At 36.7% G+C, this 14,946-nt stretch overlaps 1 protein-coding gene across 1 annotated transcript in view; it reads right to left on the bottom strand.

The window, feature by feature from the left end:
• The window catches only part of KCNT2 (potassium sodium-activated channel subfamily T member 2), a 436,616-nt gene that overhangs the window by 209,965 nt on the left and 211,705 nt on the right, over positions 1-14,946 (bottom strand). The window contains exons 9-12 of the mRNA XM_052653896.1: positions 11,611-11,791; positions 10,056-10,220; positions 7,983-8,119; positions 5,013-5,076 (exon numbers count right to left, since the gene is read on the bottom strand). Coding sequence (XP_052509856.1) covers positions 5,013-5,076; positions 7,983-8,119; positions 10,056-10,220; positions 11,611-11,791 — 547 coding nt within the window. The remainder of the gene's footprint in view (positions 1-5,012; positions 5,077-7,982; positions 8,120-10,055; positions 10,221-11,610; positions 11,792-14,946) is intronic.

Here is a 14,946-nt window from a genome sequence, read left to right as displayed (position 1 = left end):
AAATAAGCAGGGTGACAATATACAGCCTTGACGTACCCCTTATCCTATTTGGAACCAGTCTGTTGTTCCATGTCCAGTTCTAACTGTTGCTTCCTGACCTGCATACAGATTTCTCAAGAGGCAGGTTAGGTGGGCTGGTAATCTCATCTCTTTCAGAATTTTCCACAGTTTATTGTGATCCACACAGTCAAAGGCTTTTTCATAGTCAATAAAGCAGAAATAGATGTTTTTATGGAACTCTCTTGCTTTTTCCATGATCCAGCGCATGTTGGCAATTTGATCTCTGGTTTCTCTGCCTTTTCTAAAACCAGCTTGAACATCAGGGAGTTCACAGTTCACGTATTGCTGAAGCCTGGCTTGGAGAATTTTGAGCATTACTTTACTAGCATGTGAGATGAGTGCAATTGTGTGGTAGTTTGAGCATTCCTTGGCATTTCCTTTCTTTGGAATTGGAAGGAAAACTGACCTTTTCCAGTCCTGTGGCCACTGCTGAGTTTTCCAAACTTGCTGGCATATTGAGCGCAGCACTTTCACAGCATCATCTTTCAGGATTTGAAACAGCTCCCCTGGATTTCCATCACTTCCACTAGCTTTGTTCGTAGTGATGCTTTGTAAGGCCCACTTGACTTCACATTCCAAGATGTCTGGCTCTAGATGAGTGATCACATCATCATGATTATCTGGGTCATGAAGATCTTTTTTGTACAGTTCTCCCCTGTATTCTTGCCACCTCTTCTTAATATCTTCTGCTTCTGTTAGGTGCATACCATTTCTGTCCTTTATCGAGCCCATCCTTGCATGAAATGTTCCCTTGGTATCTCTAATTTTCTTGAAGAGATCTCTAATCTTTCCCATTCTGTTGTTTTCCTCTGTTTCTTTGCATTGATCGCTGAAGAAGGCTTTCTTATCTCTTCTTGCTATTCTTTGGAATTCTGCATTCAGATGCTTGTATCTTTCCTTTTCGCCTTTGCTTTTTGCCTCTCTTCTTTTCGCAGCTATTTGTAAGGCCTCCCCAGACAGTCATTTTGCTTTTTTGCATTTCTTTTCCATGGGGATGGTCTTGAACCCTGTCTCCTGTTCAATGTCCCGATCCTCATTCCATAGTTCATCAGGCACTCTATCTATCAGATCTAGGCCCTTAAATCTATTTCTCACTTCCACTGTATAATCATAGGGGATTTCATTTAGGTCATACCTGAATGGTCTAGCGGTTTTCCCTCCTTTCTTCAGTTTGAGTCTGAATTTGGTAATAAGGAGTTCATGATCTGAGCCACAGTCAGCTCCTGGTCTTGTTTTTGTTAACTGTATAGAGCTTCTCCATCTTTGGCCCAAAAATGATGTCCTTTTCATTATAGAGGACTGGAATGCAAAAATAAGAAGTCAAGAAGCACCTGGAGTAAAAGGCAAATTTGGCCTTAGAGTACAGAAAGAAGAAGGGCAAAGGCTAATAGAGTTTTGCCAAGAAAATGACTGGTGATAGCAAACATCATCTTCCAACAACACAAGAGAAGATTCTACACATGGACAGTAGAAAATGGCCAACAACGAAATCAGATTGATTATAATCTTTGCAGCCAAAGATGGAGAAGCTCTGTACATTGAGCAAATCAAGACTGGCAACTGACTGTGGATCAGATCATGAACTCCTTATTGCCCAATTCAGGATTAAGCTGAAGAAAGTGGGGAAAACCACTAGACCAATCAGGTATGACCTAAATCAAATCCCTTATAATTATACAGTGGAAGTGAGAAATAGATTCAAGGGACTAGATCTGATAGACAAAGTGCCTGAACAACTATGGACAGAGGTTTGTGACACTGTACAGAAGACAGGGATCAAAACCATCTCCAAGAAAAAGAAATGCAAAAAAGCAAAGTGGCTGCCTGAGGAGGCCTTACAAATAGCTAAGAAAAGAAGAGAAGCAAAGGCAAAGGAGAAAAAGAAAGATATACTCATTTAAATGCAGAGTTCCAAAGGATAGCAAGGAGAGATAAGAAGGCCTTCCTCAGTGATCAACGCTAAGAAATAGAAAAAAAACAATAGAATAGGAAAGACTAGAGATCTCTTCAAGAAAATTAGAGATACCATGGGAACATTTCATGAAAAGATGGGTTTAATAAAGGCCAGAAATATTATGGACCTAACAGAAGCAGAAGATATTCAGAAGTGGTGGCAAGAATACACAGAAGAACTGTACAAAAAAGATTTTCACCAACCAGATAATCAAGATGGTGTGATCACTCACCTAGAGCCAGACATCCTGGAATGTGAGGTCAAGTAGGCTTTAGAAAGCATCACTATGAACAAAGTTAGTGTAGGTGATGGAATTCCAGTTGAGCTATTTCAAATCCTGAAAGATGATGCTGTGAAAGTGCTGCGCTCAATATGCCAGCAAGTTTGGAAAACTCAGCAGTGGCCACTGGACTGGAAAAGGTCAGTTTTCATTCCAATCCCAAAGAATGGCAAGGCCAAAGAATGCTCAAACTACTGCATAATTGCACTCATCTCATATTCACAATTCTGAATCCAGGTTTCAGTAATACATGATCTGTAAATTCCAGATGTTCAAGCTGGATTTAGAAAAGGCAGAGGAACCAGAGATCAAATTGCCAACATCTGATGGATCATCGAAAAAGCAAGAGAGTTCCTAAAAAACATATATTTCTGCTTTATTGACTATGCCAAAGCCTTTGACTGTGTGGATCACAATAAACTGTGGAAAATTCTGAAAGAGATGGGAATACCAGACCACCTGACCTGCCTCTTAAGAAACCTGTATGCAGACCAGGAAGTAACAGTTAGAACTGGACATGGAACAACAGACTGGTTCCAAATAGGAAAAGGAGTATGTCAAGGCTGTATATTGTCACCCTGCTTATTTAACTGACTGCAGAATACATCATGAAAAATGCTGGGCTGGATGAAGCACAATCTGGAATCAAGACTGCTGTGAGAAATATCAATAACCTCAGATATGCAGATGACACCACCTTTATGGCAGAAAGTGAAGAGGAACTAAAAAGCCTCTTGATGAAAGTGAAAGAGGAGAGTGAAAAGGTTGGTTTAAAGTTCAACATTCAGAAAACTAAGATCATGGCATCCAGTCCCATCATGGCAAATAGATGGGGAAACAGTGAAAACTTTGTGCGACTTTATTTTTGGGGGCTCCAAAATCACTGCAGATGGTGATTGCAGCCATGGAATTAAAAGACACTTACTCCTTGGAAGGACAGTTATGACCAACCTAGACAGCGTATTCAAAAGCAGAGACATTACTTTGTCAACAAAGTCTGTCTAGTTAAGGCTGTGGTTTTTCCAGTAGTCATATAAGAATGTGAAAGTTGGACTATAAAAAAAGCTGATCGCCAAAGTATTGATGCTTTTGAACTGTGGTGTTGGAGAACACTCTTGAGAGTCCCTTGGACTGCAAGAAGATCCAACCAGTCCATCCTAAGGGAGATCAGTTCTGGGTGTTCTTTGAAGGACTGATGTTGAAGCTGAAACTCCAATTCTTTGGCCACCTGATGCAAAGGGTTGACTCATTTGAAAAGACCCCGATACTGGGAAAGTTTGAGAGCAGGAGGAGAAGGGGACATCAGAGGATGAGATGGTTGGATGGCATCACCCACTCAATGGACATGAATTTGTGTGGACTCCGGGAGTTGGTGGTGGACAGGGAGGCCTGGCATGCTGCAGTTCATGGGGTCACAAAGAGCTGGACACAACGAGCAACTGAATTGAACTGAAATTCACGTTATGAGGTCCCTGTGGTTTGGTCTTCAACATACGAGTTTTCATGGCTCACAATTCAGTTCATAAAAGTTCCTTTTCCAATAAAGGTTGACTAAGTTAGTTTAAAGGCCTCCCTGGGTTCTTTAGTGGTAAAGAACCCACCTGCCAATGCAGGAGACATAAGAGATGTGGGTTTGTTCCTTGGGTCTGGAAGATCCCCTGGAGGAGGGCATGGCAACTCACTCCAATATTCTTGCCTGGAGAATCCCATGGAGAGAGGAGCCTGGCGGGCTACCATCCATGGGATTACAAAGAATCAGATATGATTGAAGTGACTTAGCACAAATGCACACAAGTTAGTTTAAAAAGGAATAAAACGTTTAAGTAAATTAGAGTGAGGACAATGCAAAGCCTACCACATTCAGGACCTGTAGTCCTAAAGAAATGTAACAGATCACACCTATTAGATGGTCCAGAAAAGTGCAAATCATGTCCCCCAAAGACCCATGCATGTTTTGACTTTTCCCCAGTCACTGCAGAAGGCACCATGTTTCTCATCTGTCTGTGTACCACAGATATGACTACAGATGGACTCACTAGTTTAAAACACAGGAGTTAATAGGACATCCTCAACATAAAGGAGTAAAGCATTTTTTTTTTTAAGTAGGGAAATTAAAATGCATTTACAGAAAAAAAGCTATAAGTTGGTACATTACAAAGTTTGATTATTAGTTTATTGAATTTTAGACCACAAATGTATCATGGAAATCATATAAGCCAGAGACTACCAAACTGGGAGGTGCATCAAAATCACCTGGTGAGCTTTTAAAAATACATGGCTTCTCAATTCCCACCCTACATATCCTGAATAGGATTTTCACAAATGCATACTTTTTTAGAAATGCTCCAACTGATATTTTGCAGACTGCCTGATCCATATGCCTCACTTTTAAGTGGAGGAAACTGAGATCATTATAACAAAATCACATAGCATAGAATATATTTAATTAAAAATGATCTAGTTCTGTTTATATAGGACTTATTTCATTTTGATCAACAGAAAATCCAGAGATTAGTAGTAGAAAGTACTTCAAGAATATTTTTGTTGATATAATTGATGCAACTATTCTTATTTTTTGGCAAGATATATTAAAGATATTTACTTCTCTTTAGTAAAATTTTAAGGCCATCCATATTTAATAGTGGCAGACTACAAAAAAATAATAAAATCTCGTAAGGCAAAAAGAACAATTTACTAAAAGAGATTTTAGAAACTTACAGATGACGTCCTGTCCACTTCACAACGGCTGCTCAGAATAAAACAGGCCTCAGCATCATCCATCCTAAATGCAGACAGAAAAGGAAAATAATCACACATTGACATATCTATGTGCCATCTGAAAAACAGAATTCCAACACTCAGTCCAGGGCATACAAAGTACACATAAACTATGAACATCCTTAAGCTTAAATGAAAGTAGGATTTCTGGCAGATCATGATTATAAACAAAATAATTGTTGACTTGACTGTATAACACAGCAATTCATAATGACAGAAGTTAAAAAAAGTCAAATTTTATTTTTTCTTTTATCATTATATATATTTTTTCATATATATATATATATATATATATATATATACACACACACTTCTATAAGTTTTAGATGGATTACTTTTTGACTGCAATGCATCAATAAAATTAAGAGAGAGGATACAAAGCCGCTTAGTATTCCTAAGCCAAACTCTACTGCACATTTATATTTCCTAGAGATGAATCATCATCTTGTTCCAAATCCCTTTCCTTCACACTAAAGTTCTATATTTCTTATACGTAATAATAAACCATAAGAATGCTTCAGTGCTTGGTAAGCAATGTTCTAAAAACATAACATTGTGTATTTTTAAAATGAGGAACTATTTGCCTTTCTGGTTCATTACAGTAGAACAAATTTTTTCCTCCAATGTATTTTCTATGGATAAAAATGATACGAGTCTATGGAATTAGACCAAATCAAACAGTTTTGGAAAAGTGTGAAGTTGTCATGGTTATTAAGACAATTGTATACCATTTTTTATACATCATCTTCAACAAAGCAACTCAAATTCATGCAACTGACCTTTGGAAATGGTTTGGAGAATTTTACTCCTTGTCTTGCGTGGGAATTGTGCTGAAGAATGTGTTAGCTAACATTAAATCCCAAATTTCTACATGACATAGGATAAGAAATGAACATAAAAATGGTACCATCTTTCTTAAATCAATTTTCTGAGAATTACCAGCCTGCTACTTCTCACTTATCCACACTCTCCTTTTTCATACCTATGGAGGAATATTTCTTGTAAATGTGACTGATTGGGCTAAGAAACAATCACTAATATTATTAATACTAAATGGAGTTGTGTTAATCCTGGCTCAGTCATGCAGTCATATATAACTCTTTGAGACTCTATGGACTGTAGTCCACCAGGCTCCTCTGTCTATGGGATATTTCCAGGCAAGAATACTGGAATGGCTTGCTGTTTCCTACTCCAGGGGATCTTCCCAACCCAGGAATTGAACCCATGACTCCTGTGTCTCCTGCATTCGTAAGTAGATTCTTCACCACTATGCTACCTGAGAAGCGCATTAATCCTAGGTATTATCTAGCTGAGATGCCAATAGCTAATCCTAATAGCTTAGATTAATTGATTAGGTAGTCAAAAGGCTTCATTTATCACAGAAATTCATATTGAACACAAAATGGGCATTACTCATTCTTCTCATATGAAGAACTTAACTCATTACTATAAATTAAGCATATTTATTATCTATACAGATGAATATAAAGATCCAAATTATATTACTGTTTAAGCAACTATTTCTTTACAGTTCCTGAATAATGAGTATAGATAGTAGATTGTTAGCAAACACCTAATGCTGTGTTTTACTCGAGGTACTGGGAGACTATGACTTATTCTAGAACTGTCATGTGTATAGTGACAATATATATGAAGTATGCAATCCACTACAGATGCTGATATATTCTCAAAGAGGCTTAATTTTCCAATTATGTACAATTCATTATATCCTGGTAGTTTCTACTAACTTTTTTTGTTTCACAAATTGTTAAATCATTGACAAAATTCTCAGCTAAACTGACCTATTATATATAAATCTAACATAATGTTAGAGTTCCTGTTATGAGCTATCTAGTCAACTTTTGCAGGAATAAGCAGCAGAAAGAAGTTTGAGAATTTTTTTCTGTTCTTTTCCATCATCCACACACACATACACACACACACACAAACCCATACACACACAAACACAAGCATGCAGAGGACATGTATAAAGAAACAGAACATACGCAAACATATGGAGAACATGCACCAACACACATACTCAAGCCATCTGGAAAGAATCAAAACAACAACAAAGAAAAAAAAAAACCACTTATGCTATGAAATTCAAGGAAGAGACTTTTAAACCTAACAGAGTCTGTAGGACAACTCAAAGATAAACACGAAGATATATTTAAAAGCTACAAAACAAGAGAAAACATTGAGTGAAGCCACCTCCACTAAGGATCTCTTCTGGCTTCTGAAACTATGGAGGGTGTTTTGCAGAGGCCCTGATTCCTGGAGTCTGCAGTCTAACCAACACACTCTCACTCTGCTCCCACGCTGCAGTGACCCCCCCAAGACTGTGACAAAGCTATAAGACTATGGCATCTTTAATACAAGGGGACAGGCACCTGCACAAGAAGAAGACAGCAACTAAGACCTCTGTCACCCTCCTGATTTCTCCAGTCCCCAAGAACGCTTTCATCTCAGACACCAGGGAACACAAGTGTTATCTGCCCAGTATATAATACAAACTCCTTAAAATCTAAACCCTCACTCACACTGCTTTGGCATCTCACATAGTGTTTAGCCCAAGATTTTTATTTGTCGAATAAAAACAGTATCCAAGGATTTGGAGACTACTCTCGCTGAATCTGGATAACTCAGTTCATCTCCCCACACCCTGAGATGATACCACCCCACCACACTTCTCAATGTGTTGTGTGGACATGGTCTGATGAACAACCTTGCACTGAGAAAGAGGAGCAAATAAGCTGATTTTATATTTTTAATCTTCCCATTTGACCAGCAATGGTACTAAAGCAAAAGTTTGTATTCAAAAACACATCTTGCGGTACTGAAACTGCTAAAATTTGGAGGAGAGGAAAGATATTATAACACTACAAGATGGGAAGTGGACATACTTACTTTGCTCTCAACAGATCCTGGTCTTTAAGGGCCGAACCTTGAAGGTAGATAACTCTTTGTGACCACATGGGAATCTGGAGGATCCTTCGGACCTGCACATCCATTTCAGTAGGACACAAAATCACCACATAATAATCCTACTCAAAACAAAGTGGGCAATGGGATAGAAACAATAATGCTTTGTTTTATACTAGATAGGTAAATAGAATATCTATGAACATTTTGAAATATGATAAAAGAGAAATGAACTCTTACTAATAAATAAAAGTTTGCATTTAAAACTGGGGCATATGTTAAATAACATGAGATGGTAATAAACATAACAGACAAACATACAAAAATCTCATAAATCAGCAGCATGTTCATCCTGACTTTTTTCAATTTACTTAGCATCAAGAAGAGAAGATAAATCAGTGCTTACACTCAGCACACATTTCAGCCTATGAAATTTTCAATTTTGACTTCAGGGTGTGAAAGCGTTAGTCACTCAGTCGTGTCCGACTCTTTGACGCCATAGACTGTAGACCGCCACGCTCCTTTGTCCATGGAATTCTCCAGGCAAGAATGCTGAAGCAAGTTGCCATTCCCTTCTCTGGGGGATCTTCCTGACCAAGGGATCGAACCCAAGTCTCCTGCATTGCAGGCAGGTTTTTTACAGTCTGAGCCATCAGAGAACCTCCTTAGGATTTCAGAATGATTCTAAAAAATAAACTGCTAACAGCCAGAACTGCTAAGGATCAAGTCATACTTCAATCTTGTTACTTTTAGAATAAAAAGCTGCGGTGATAGTTTATATCATTTGGTAACATTATTATGAGTTGATAAAATTGAAAATATTCTGATGAGTATCTGAATGGAAAAGGATTCACAAAAATATTGGTAATACTGACAAAGTAAATTAAATTTGAAAGTTTGTGATCAAAATATTTTAAAACAATGGTTGTTTGGAGAAAATGCAAAATTATTCTCAGTGATAAAATGGTATAAAGCAATTTATCTATAAGAATTCAAATTCTCTGGCAAACGTCCACCATTTTACCACTCTGTATCTAGTGGGAACTTTTGGAGTTTTAAGATTTCTCCCTATTGATATTAGGTAAAATTAATTACTAGGGATCAAATTTTGGGTGGATTAAATTTTCTCCCAGATAGATTTTCTTTGTGGGTCATAATAAGCATCTGAAATTATTTAATAGGAGTAATTAAAAAAAAAGTTAAATATGGAGTTACTCCAAAAATTCAAAATAATGTATGTAAAAACAAAAGAATATATTATACAAGTTTCTCTTATAAGTTAGATTTTTAATCCAAAAAAAGCAATATGTTAAAATTTCTCTAAATTATTTAAGAGAGAGATAATTAGAAGTACTCTGTACTGTCTTGACTTCTGGATTCTCCAATTTCTTCACGGAAGTTTATTGGGAAAATACAGAAAATTCAAATAGTTCTTTGCTGTCTGGACTAGACTAAGTGCATTGAGCAGCAAAGGCGGTGACGTAAGTCTACACTGGCCCAGAACCATGGCAAGTGGAAGTGTCTGCATAGACAGAAGAGATTTTTCTGAATTCATGATCTCAATTACATATTGCCCAAATTTTGGTCATTTATTGCTACTATAAATAAGACCAAGTTTCACTCCAGGAATCAAAGGGAAGAATGGAACTTTCAGACTTCCAAATTTCCATCAGTAACACTTGATAAAATTCTGAAAATTCAAGTGAGCAGATGATATTGAAATGATTCTTTTATTGTTTTATTATATGTTAAGTTTCACTGTTTCATAAAAATATCATTTATTCACTACCAAAAGGAGAAAAAAGCAATCATTTTAATTCAGAGAAAACCTTTCTTTGTAGCAGTAATATAATTCCATCTGTCTTTCGTTATAGATACAGAAGGAAACTTAACATATTGTGTATTCCTCCAGCATTTTTTTCTATGTTCCAGGTTATATTTGTAGTTCTTCATTTTCTCTAAATTTGAGCACATAAATAAAAATCCTCCAGAACACAGGCTGTACTATCATTAATTGATTTTTGCCAATATTAGTAGGTATAATCTGTTTAAAGTTACCTGGAGTCTTGGATGTGCATAGAATTCATTTAAAAAGTCCATGAGTAAATCAATCTTCAGTGAGCTGACACACAGAACAACGTGCTTTTCAGTTTGAGCTCTGTGTCGACTATAGTTTCCACCTGACTTTTGTCTCTCCATCCACAAATAGGCCAGCTGTTCAAACTGTAACACATTTTCCACATGTGAATGAAAAGAAATGGACATGAAAATAACAATCAGTGCAATCCATCTATTGTCTACTGGGTATAACTCAATTTCTTAGATGAAACTCTTTGAGATTGAAATGATCAGTGTTCCCCTCAACAAGACTCTTAATAGGATAATTCCCGACTTGCTAATCCCTCCCAGGGCCTTCATGTTTCTCAGGAAACAATAATGAGGTTTTCCTATTGTATCATAACAGGGCACTAAGAGGTTTGCACTTCTGCTTTCTGTCCAGTAGAGTATGCAGCCATATATGTCATGCACCTGGTTAAAGAGAAAAGTCTCATGTTTTTCTCTCACATTCTTCTGTCAACTTCAGCCCACATCGCCTGCAAGGGGAGATAACCTTACCACACACACAGGGCATGCAAGTTATAGTGCATGCATGCAAGCTCAGTCGTGTCTGACTCTTTGCAACCCCATGGACTGTAGCCTGCCAGGCTTCTCTGTCCACGGAATTTTCCAAGCAAGAATATTGGAGTGAGTTGCCATCATCTTCCCCAGGGGATCTTCCAGACTCAGGGACTGAACTCATGTCTCCTGCATTGGCAGGCTGATTCTTTACCACTGAGCCACCAAGGAAGTAGCTGTTATTAAAGGGATGATGAGGGTATGTGGGAGGGGTGTCACTGAAGATGGCGTGCATGATTGGATAGGAGTGGAAAGATCATTTTTACACCTATGGAAAGGATATTTCAATAACTTTGTCAAATGGTTGTATAATATAATGTACATTTTGATTTGTGTTGGCCACATCCTGTTTATGACCTGCCCACTCATGGACAGCCAGAATTCATTACAGGAAAAAGTTGAAGATTGCCTCTAAGTGCCTTCAGTCTCATTTATATCTCTGTGCCTTTGCTTCCTTATCCATTCTCCAAAATGCTACATGTTAGCTATGTACCATCTTCAGATTTTGTTTTAGTTGACCAACATAGTCAATCAATTTTTATTCATGACAACATACGGCTTTTAGTTGTAGTTTCAAGAATCAAAAGAAATCAATGTTTCGTAAGTTTATTGTCTTGTACACACATGCTATAATTGAAAACTATACTATCCTACAATCCGATAATTAATCTAAATACTCTATATGTAAAAGAAAGCATCTTGAAAAAACTGAAATGAAATGTGAGCTACCAATTAAGACTAGAAGGGAAAAAAAAACCTCATGTTTCTAATACAATTTAAAAAGGCATTTTGGAGACAATTTCAATAATTGACTAGATGGTATACGAGCATGTGTTAATATAGTTAATAAGTCACCCTGCATTTTTGATTAAATGTGGAAGATTTGATTTCATAAGACTTTGCACATTTCTATAAAATTTAACATGGTGGTATTTACCTGGATAGGGAGAACCACAAGAGCAACACAGATCATGGCAACCACAAAAAGCTTGGACGACCACGTTTCTGGAGTCACATCCCCAAAGCCCACTGTAGAAAATGTCACGATGCAGAAATAAAGGGAGTCAAAGAGATTCAGCTTCTTTCCTATCCGTTCCAGATGTTGGATTCCACAGATGCTAAAAAAACAAAGATGCGTTACAGTTAAAACTTTCAAATCAGTCACATTACTTTTCATCATTCTTCTGAAAGCCAAAGCACACTTCATAAAGCCACTTGGTAGCTGGGATTGTATATGGTTCAGTACTTTTCTTCGAGAAAATATTTTTAAGTTTTTTCTTACATCAAAGAGAAATAGTCTTATTTTATTTGTAGCCAAAATTTATAGTCCCAAATCACAAAGCATATTTGAATAATATATAAAATGAACAGACAGAATTTCATGGGTGACTTACACAAACATTTTGAATGCATATCAAGGAAACATAGACACCAGAATCCACTATATCTAATACCCATCAAAACAGCAATAGTCAATAGTCTTCTTTTTTAACAGAGAGACATTTTTCAGTTGTATATGCGTGGTATAGATATATGTGTATATATTTCATGTGTATGTGTTTCACAGTCATCCCTCCATATCCCCAGAGGTTGGTTCCCAGTCCCCCAGGACACAGGATGTATAATGACATAGTCATTCTAGTCACTCATATGACATAGTATTTGCGTATAACCTACGCACATCCTCATGTATACTTTAAATCATCTCTAGATTACTTATAATACCTAATACCATACAAACACTATAAAATTCATTGTAAATAAGTTGCAAATGCTATGCAAATAGTTGCAAGTATGGAGCAAATTCAACTTCTGGTTTTTGGAATGTTCAAGAAATTTCTTCCCTAATATTTTCAATCTGTGACTGGTTGAACACACAAATGTGGGAACTTGGAATACAGAGGGACCACTGTATACAAGAAGGGCTTGAGGAGTTAACATTGCAAGGTGACTCTCAAAAGGAGTCTTTAGGTACATCAATTATCTGTACAAAACTATTGGTGGTATGAAAGTTAGGGAGAAGCTAGAAATTTTATAAGATTTTCCCAAAGTAGAATTGCTAAAATAGCATTAGAGATAGTACTGCTACTAGCTAAAAAAAAAAAAAAAAAAAAAAGGAGGCTATGAAACATGCATATATGTGCAGTGTTGGAGAGTGGAGAGGAATGAGATTTGCAACGTAAAAAAATCACCAATAAAATAATAAAGAATCTAGTACTGATGCCTGTTAAAATGTGATAAGCCACAGAAAGATGCTGAGTGAAAGAAGTCACATGTAAAAGGCTATATACTGTATAATTCTGTTTTCATGAAATGTTCAGAAAAGACACAGAAACCATATTAATGGTTGCTTGGAAGTAATGGTGGGAATAAGGTGATGAAAATGTTCTGAAACTAGACTTGTGGTGATGGCTGTAGAAATTTGTAAATATATTAACATGGTTGCATTCTACACTTAACAAGAATGAATTTTATGGCATGTAAATTATACCTCTCTAAAGCTGTCAAAAGAAATCACTGTGTACTTCTAGATTTTCCTTCCAATTTCTATGCAGAACAAGCACAGATGGCTTGATTATGACGACCGAGAAGATGTGCTATTCAATGTTTAAACTACAGAAATTCCTTGTCCAGCCTTTTAAGGCATCTTTACTTTTTTATTCTTTACTTTTCCAACAGCTTATACTCAGCACATGAGCCAGAGTTGGGCTATGACAACATGGGTCAGGCCATGTTATTTCTCTGCTTAAACCCCTGAAACAGGGAACCCTATTCCACGTAAGACTAAACTCTAATGATCTTTGTGATTCAATGATATTTGTCTCCAGCCTAGTTCTCCATCTGACTCCTCCTTATGCCTTTCAGACTAGGTTTCTAGTTTTCTCTAGTTTCCTAGTGGTTTCACTAGTTTCCTCCCTGTGGTTTGCTCTGCCCCAGCTACACAGGCATTCTCGCTTTCTGACCAACATGACAGGCATCACCCAGATTCAGGGTCTTGTTATGGATGACTCTCTCTGGCTGGAACATATTGCCCATGTATTTCATGGATATCTCCTCACATCCTTCAAGTCTTTACTTCTGATCTGACCATCAATATACTCCTTGTCTTTCTTGTTGTATTTAATTAAAAAAAAATAGCTTTAGTCATTTGTTGAGTTTGATGCTGATTGTTCATAAACCTGTAAGAATGCACCCTATTAGGACAGAGTCATGTGCTTTCTTCACTCACGTTGCCTGAACACCTATATTAGTTCCAAGAGCATAATGATGTTCACTAATAATTCCTAAATGAATGAGAGTCTGAATGTAACATATATATCTTTCTGTTGCCTACACGAAAATGACCAAGCTCTTTATCCTGTTAAGATATAAACTAAGTACAATTCATTAAAGAAAAGGAAGAGCACACAAATGTATTTTTCTGACCATTGCCTTAATGGTGGAAGCTAAGTCGCTTCAGTCATGTCCGACTCTGTGCGACCCGATAGACGGCAGCCCACCAGGCTCCACCATCCCTGGGATTCTCCAAGCAAGAACACTGGAGTGGGTTGTCATTTCCTTCTCCAATATAACTTAGGGGCAAGGCTAAATACTTCTTTCTCAAAAGAATCAAATGACATTCCCACCACCTTTTGAAATATTCAAGTTCTTATAAACAAGTAAATTGGGTTTTATTCTCCTCGTAATTTACTTTTGCAACTCCAGCATTTGTTCAGTTAATACTGCTTAATATGATAAATACAAAATTCGGGAAATTTGAAGTGTACTGACTTATTGAAACCCATTCTGTTTGGGTAATATGCAAGAAAATTGCACAATTAAAAATTACTAAATTAAGTACATTATTTCTAATCAAAAGCTTTTCTTGAAATCATATTCATGTCACTGTTAGTGAACTTTGCACACATTAATACTAAGTCAAGTCAATCAGGTTACTCATATAACCATCATAATAATAAAAGTATCCAGCTTATCTTTTATAAAAGAAACAAATTACTCTCAATTATTAGAGAGAGATTTGCCTACAAAAGACTGTAATCATTAACTTCGTTGTTGGAATTCATTTTCACATTAAGTTCTGAAAATAGTTATTTCCCTTATGTTTTGTAGTATTTATGCAAAGAATCACATTACTTGAAGGGTAGAAACAATTTAGAAGGGGATTTTGCAGAATTTGTGCTAACATCAATTTCAGAGTTAGGATCTTCACACTGTTTAAGCAAAATGTCTTTCAAATCTCTTCTAGAATTATCAAAATTAGATTTTAAAAGTA

The sequence above is a fragment of the Budorcas taxicolor genome, chromosome 16 (genome assembly GCF_023091745.1).
Source record: "Budorcas taxicolor isolate Tak-1 chromosome 16, Takin1.1, whole genome shotgun sequence".
NCBI lineage: Eukaryota > Metazoa > Chordata > Mammalia > Artiodactyla > Bovidae > Budorcas > Budorcas taxicolor.
Note: the sequence above shows the minus strand (reverse complement) of the source record. Positions and strands in the feature narration are given on the sequence as shown.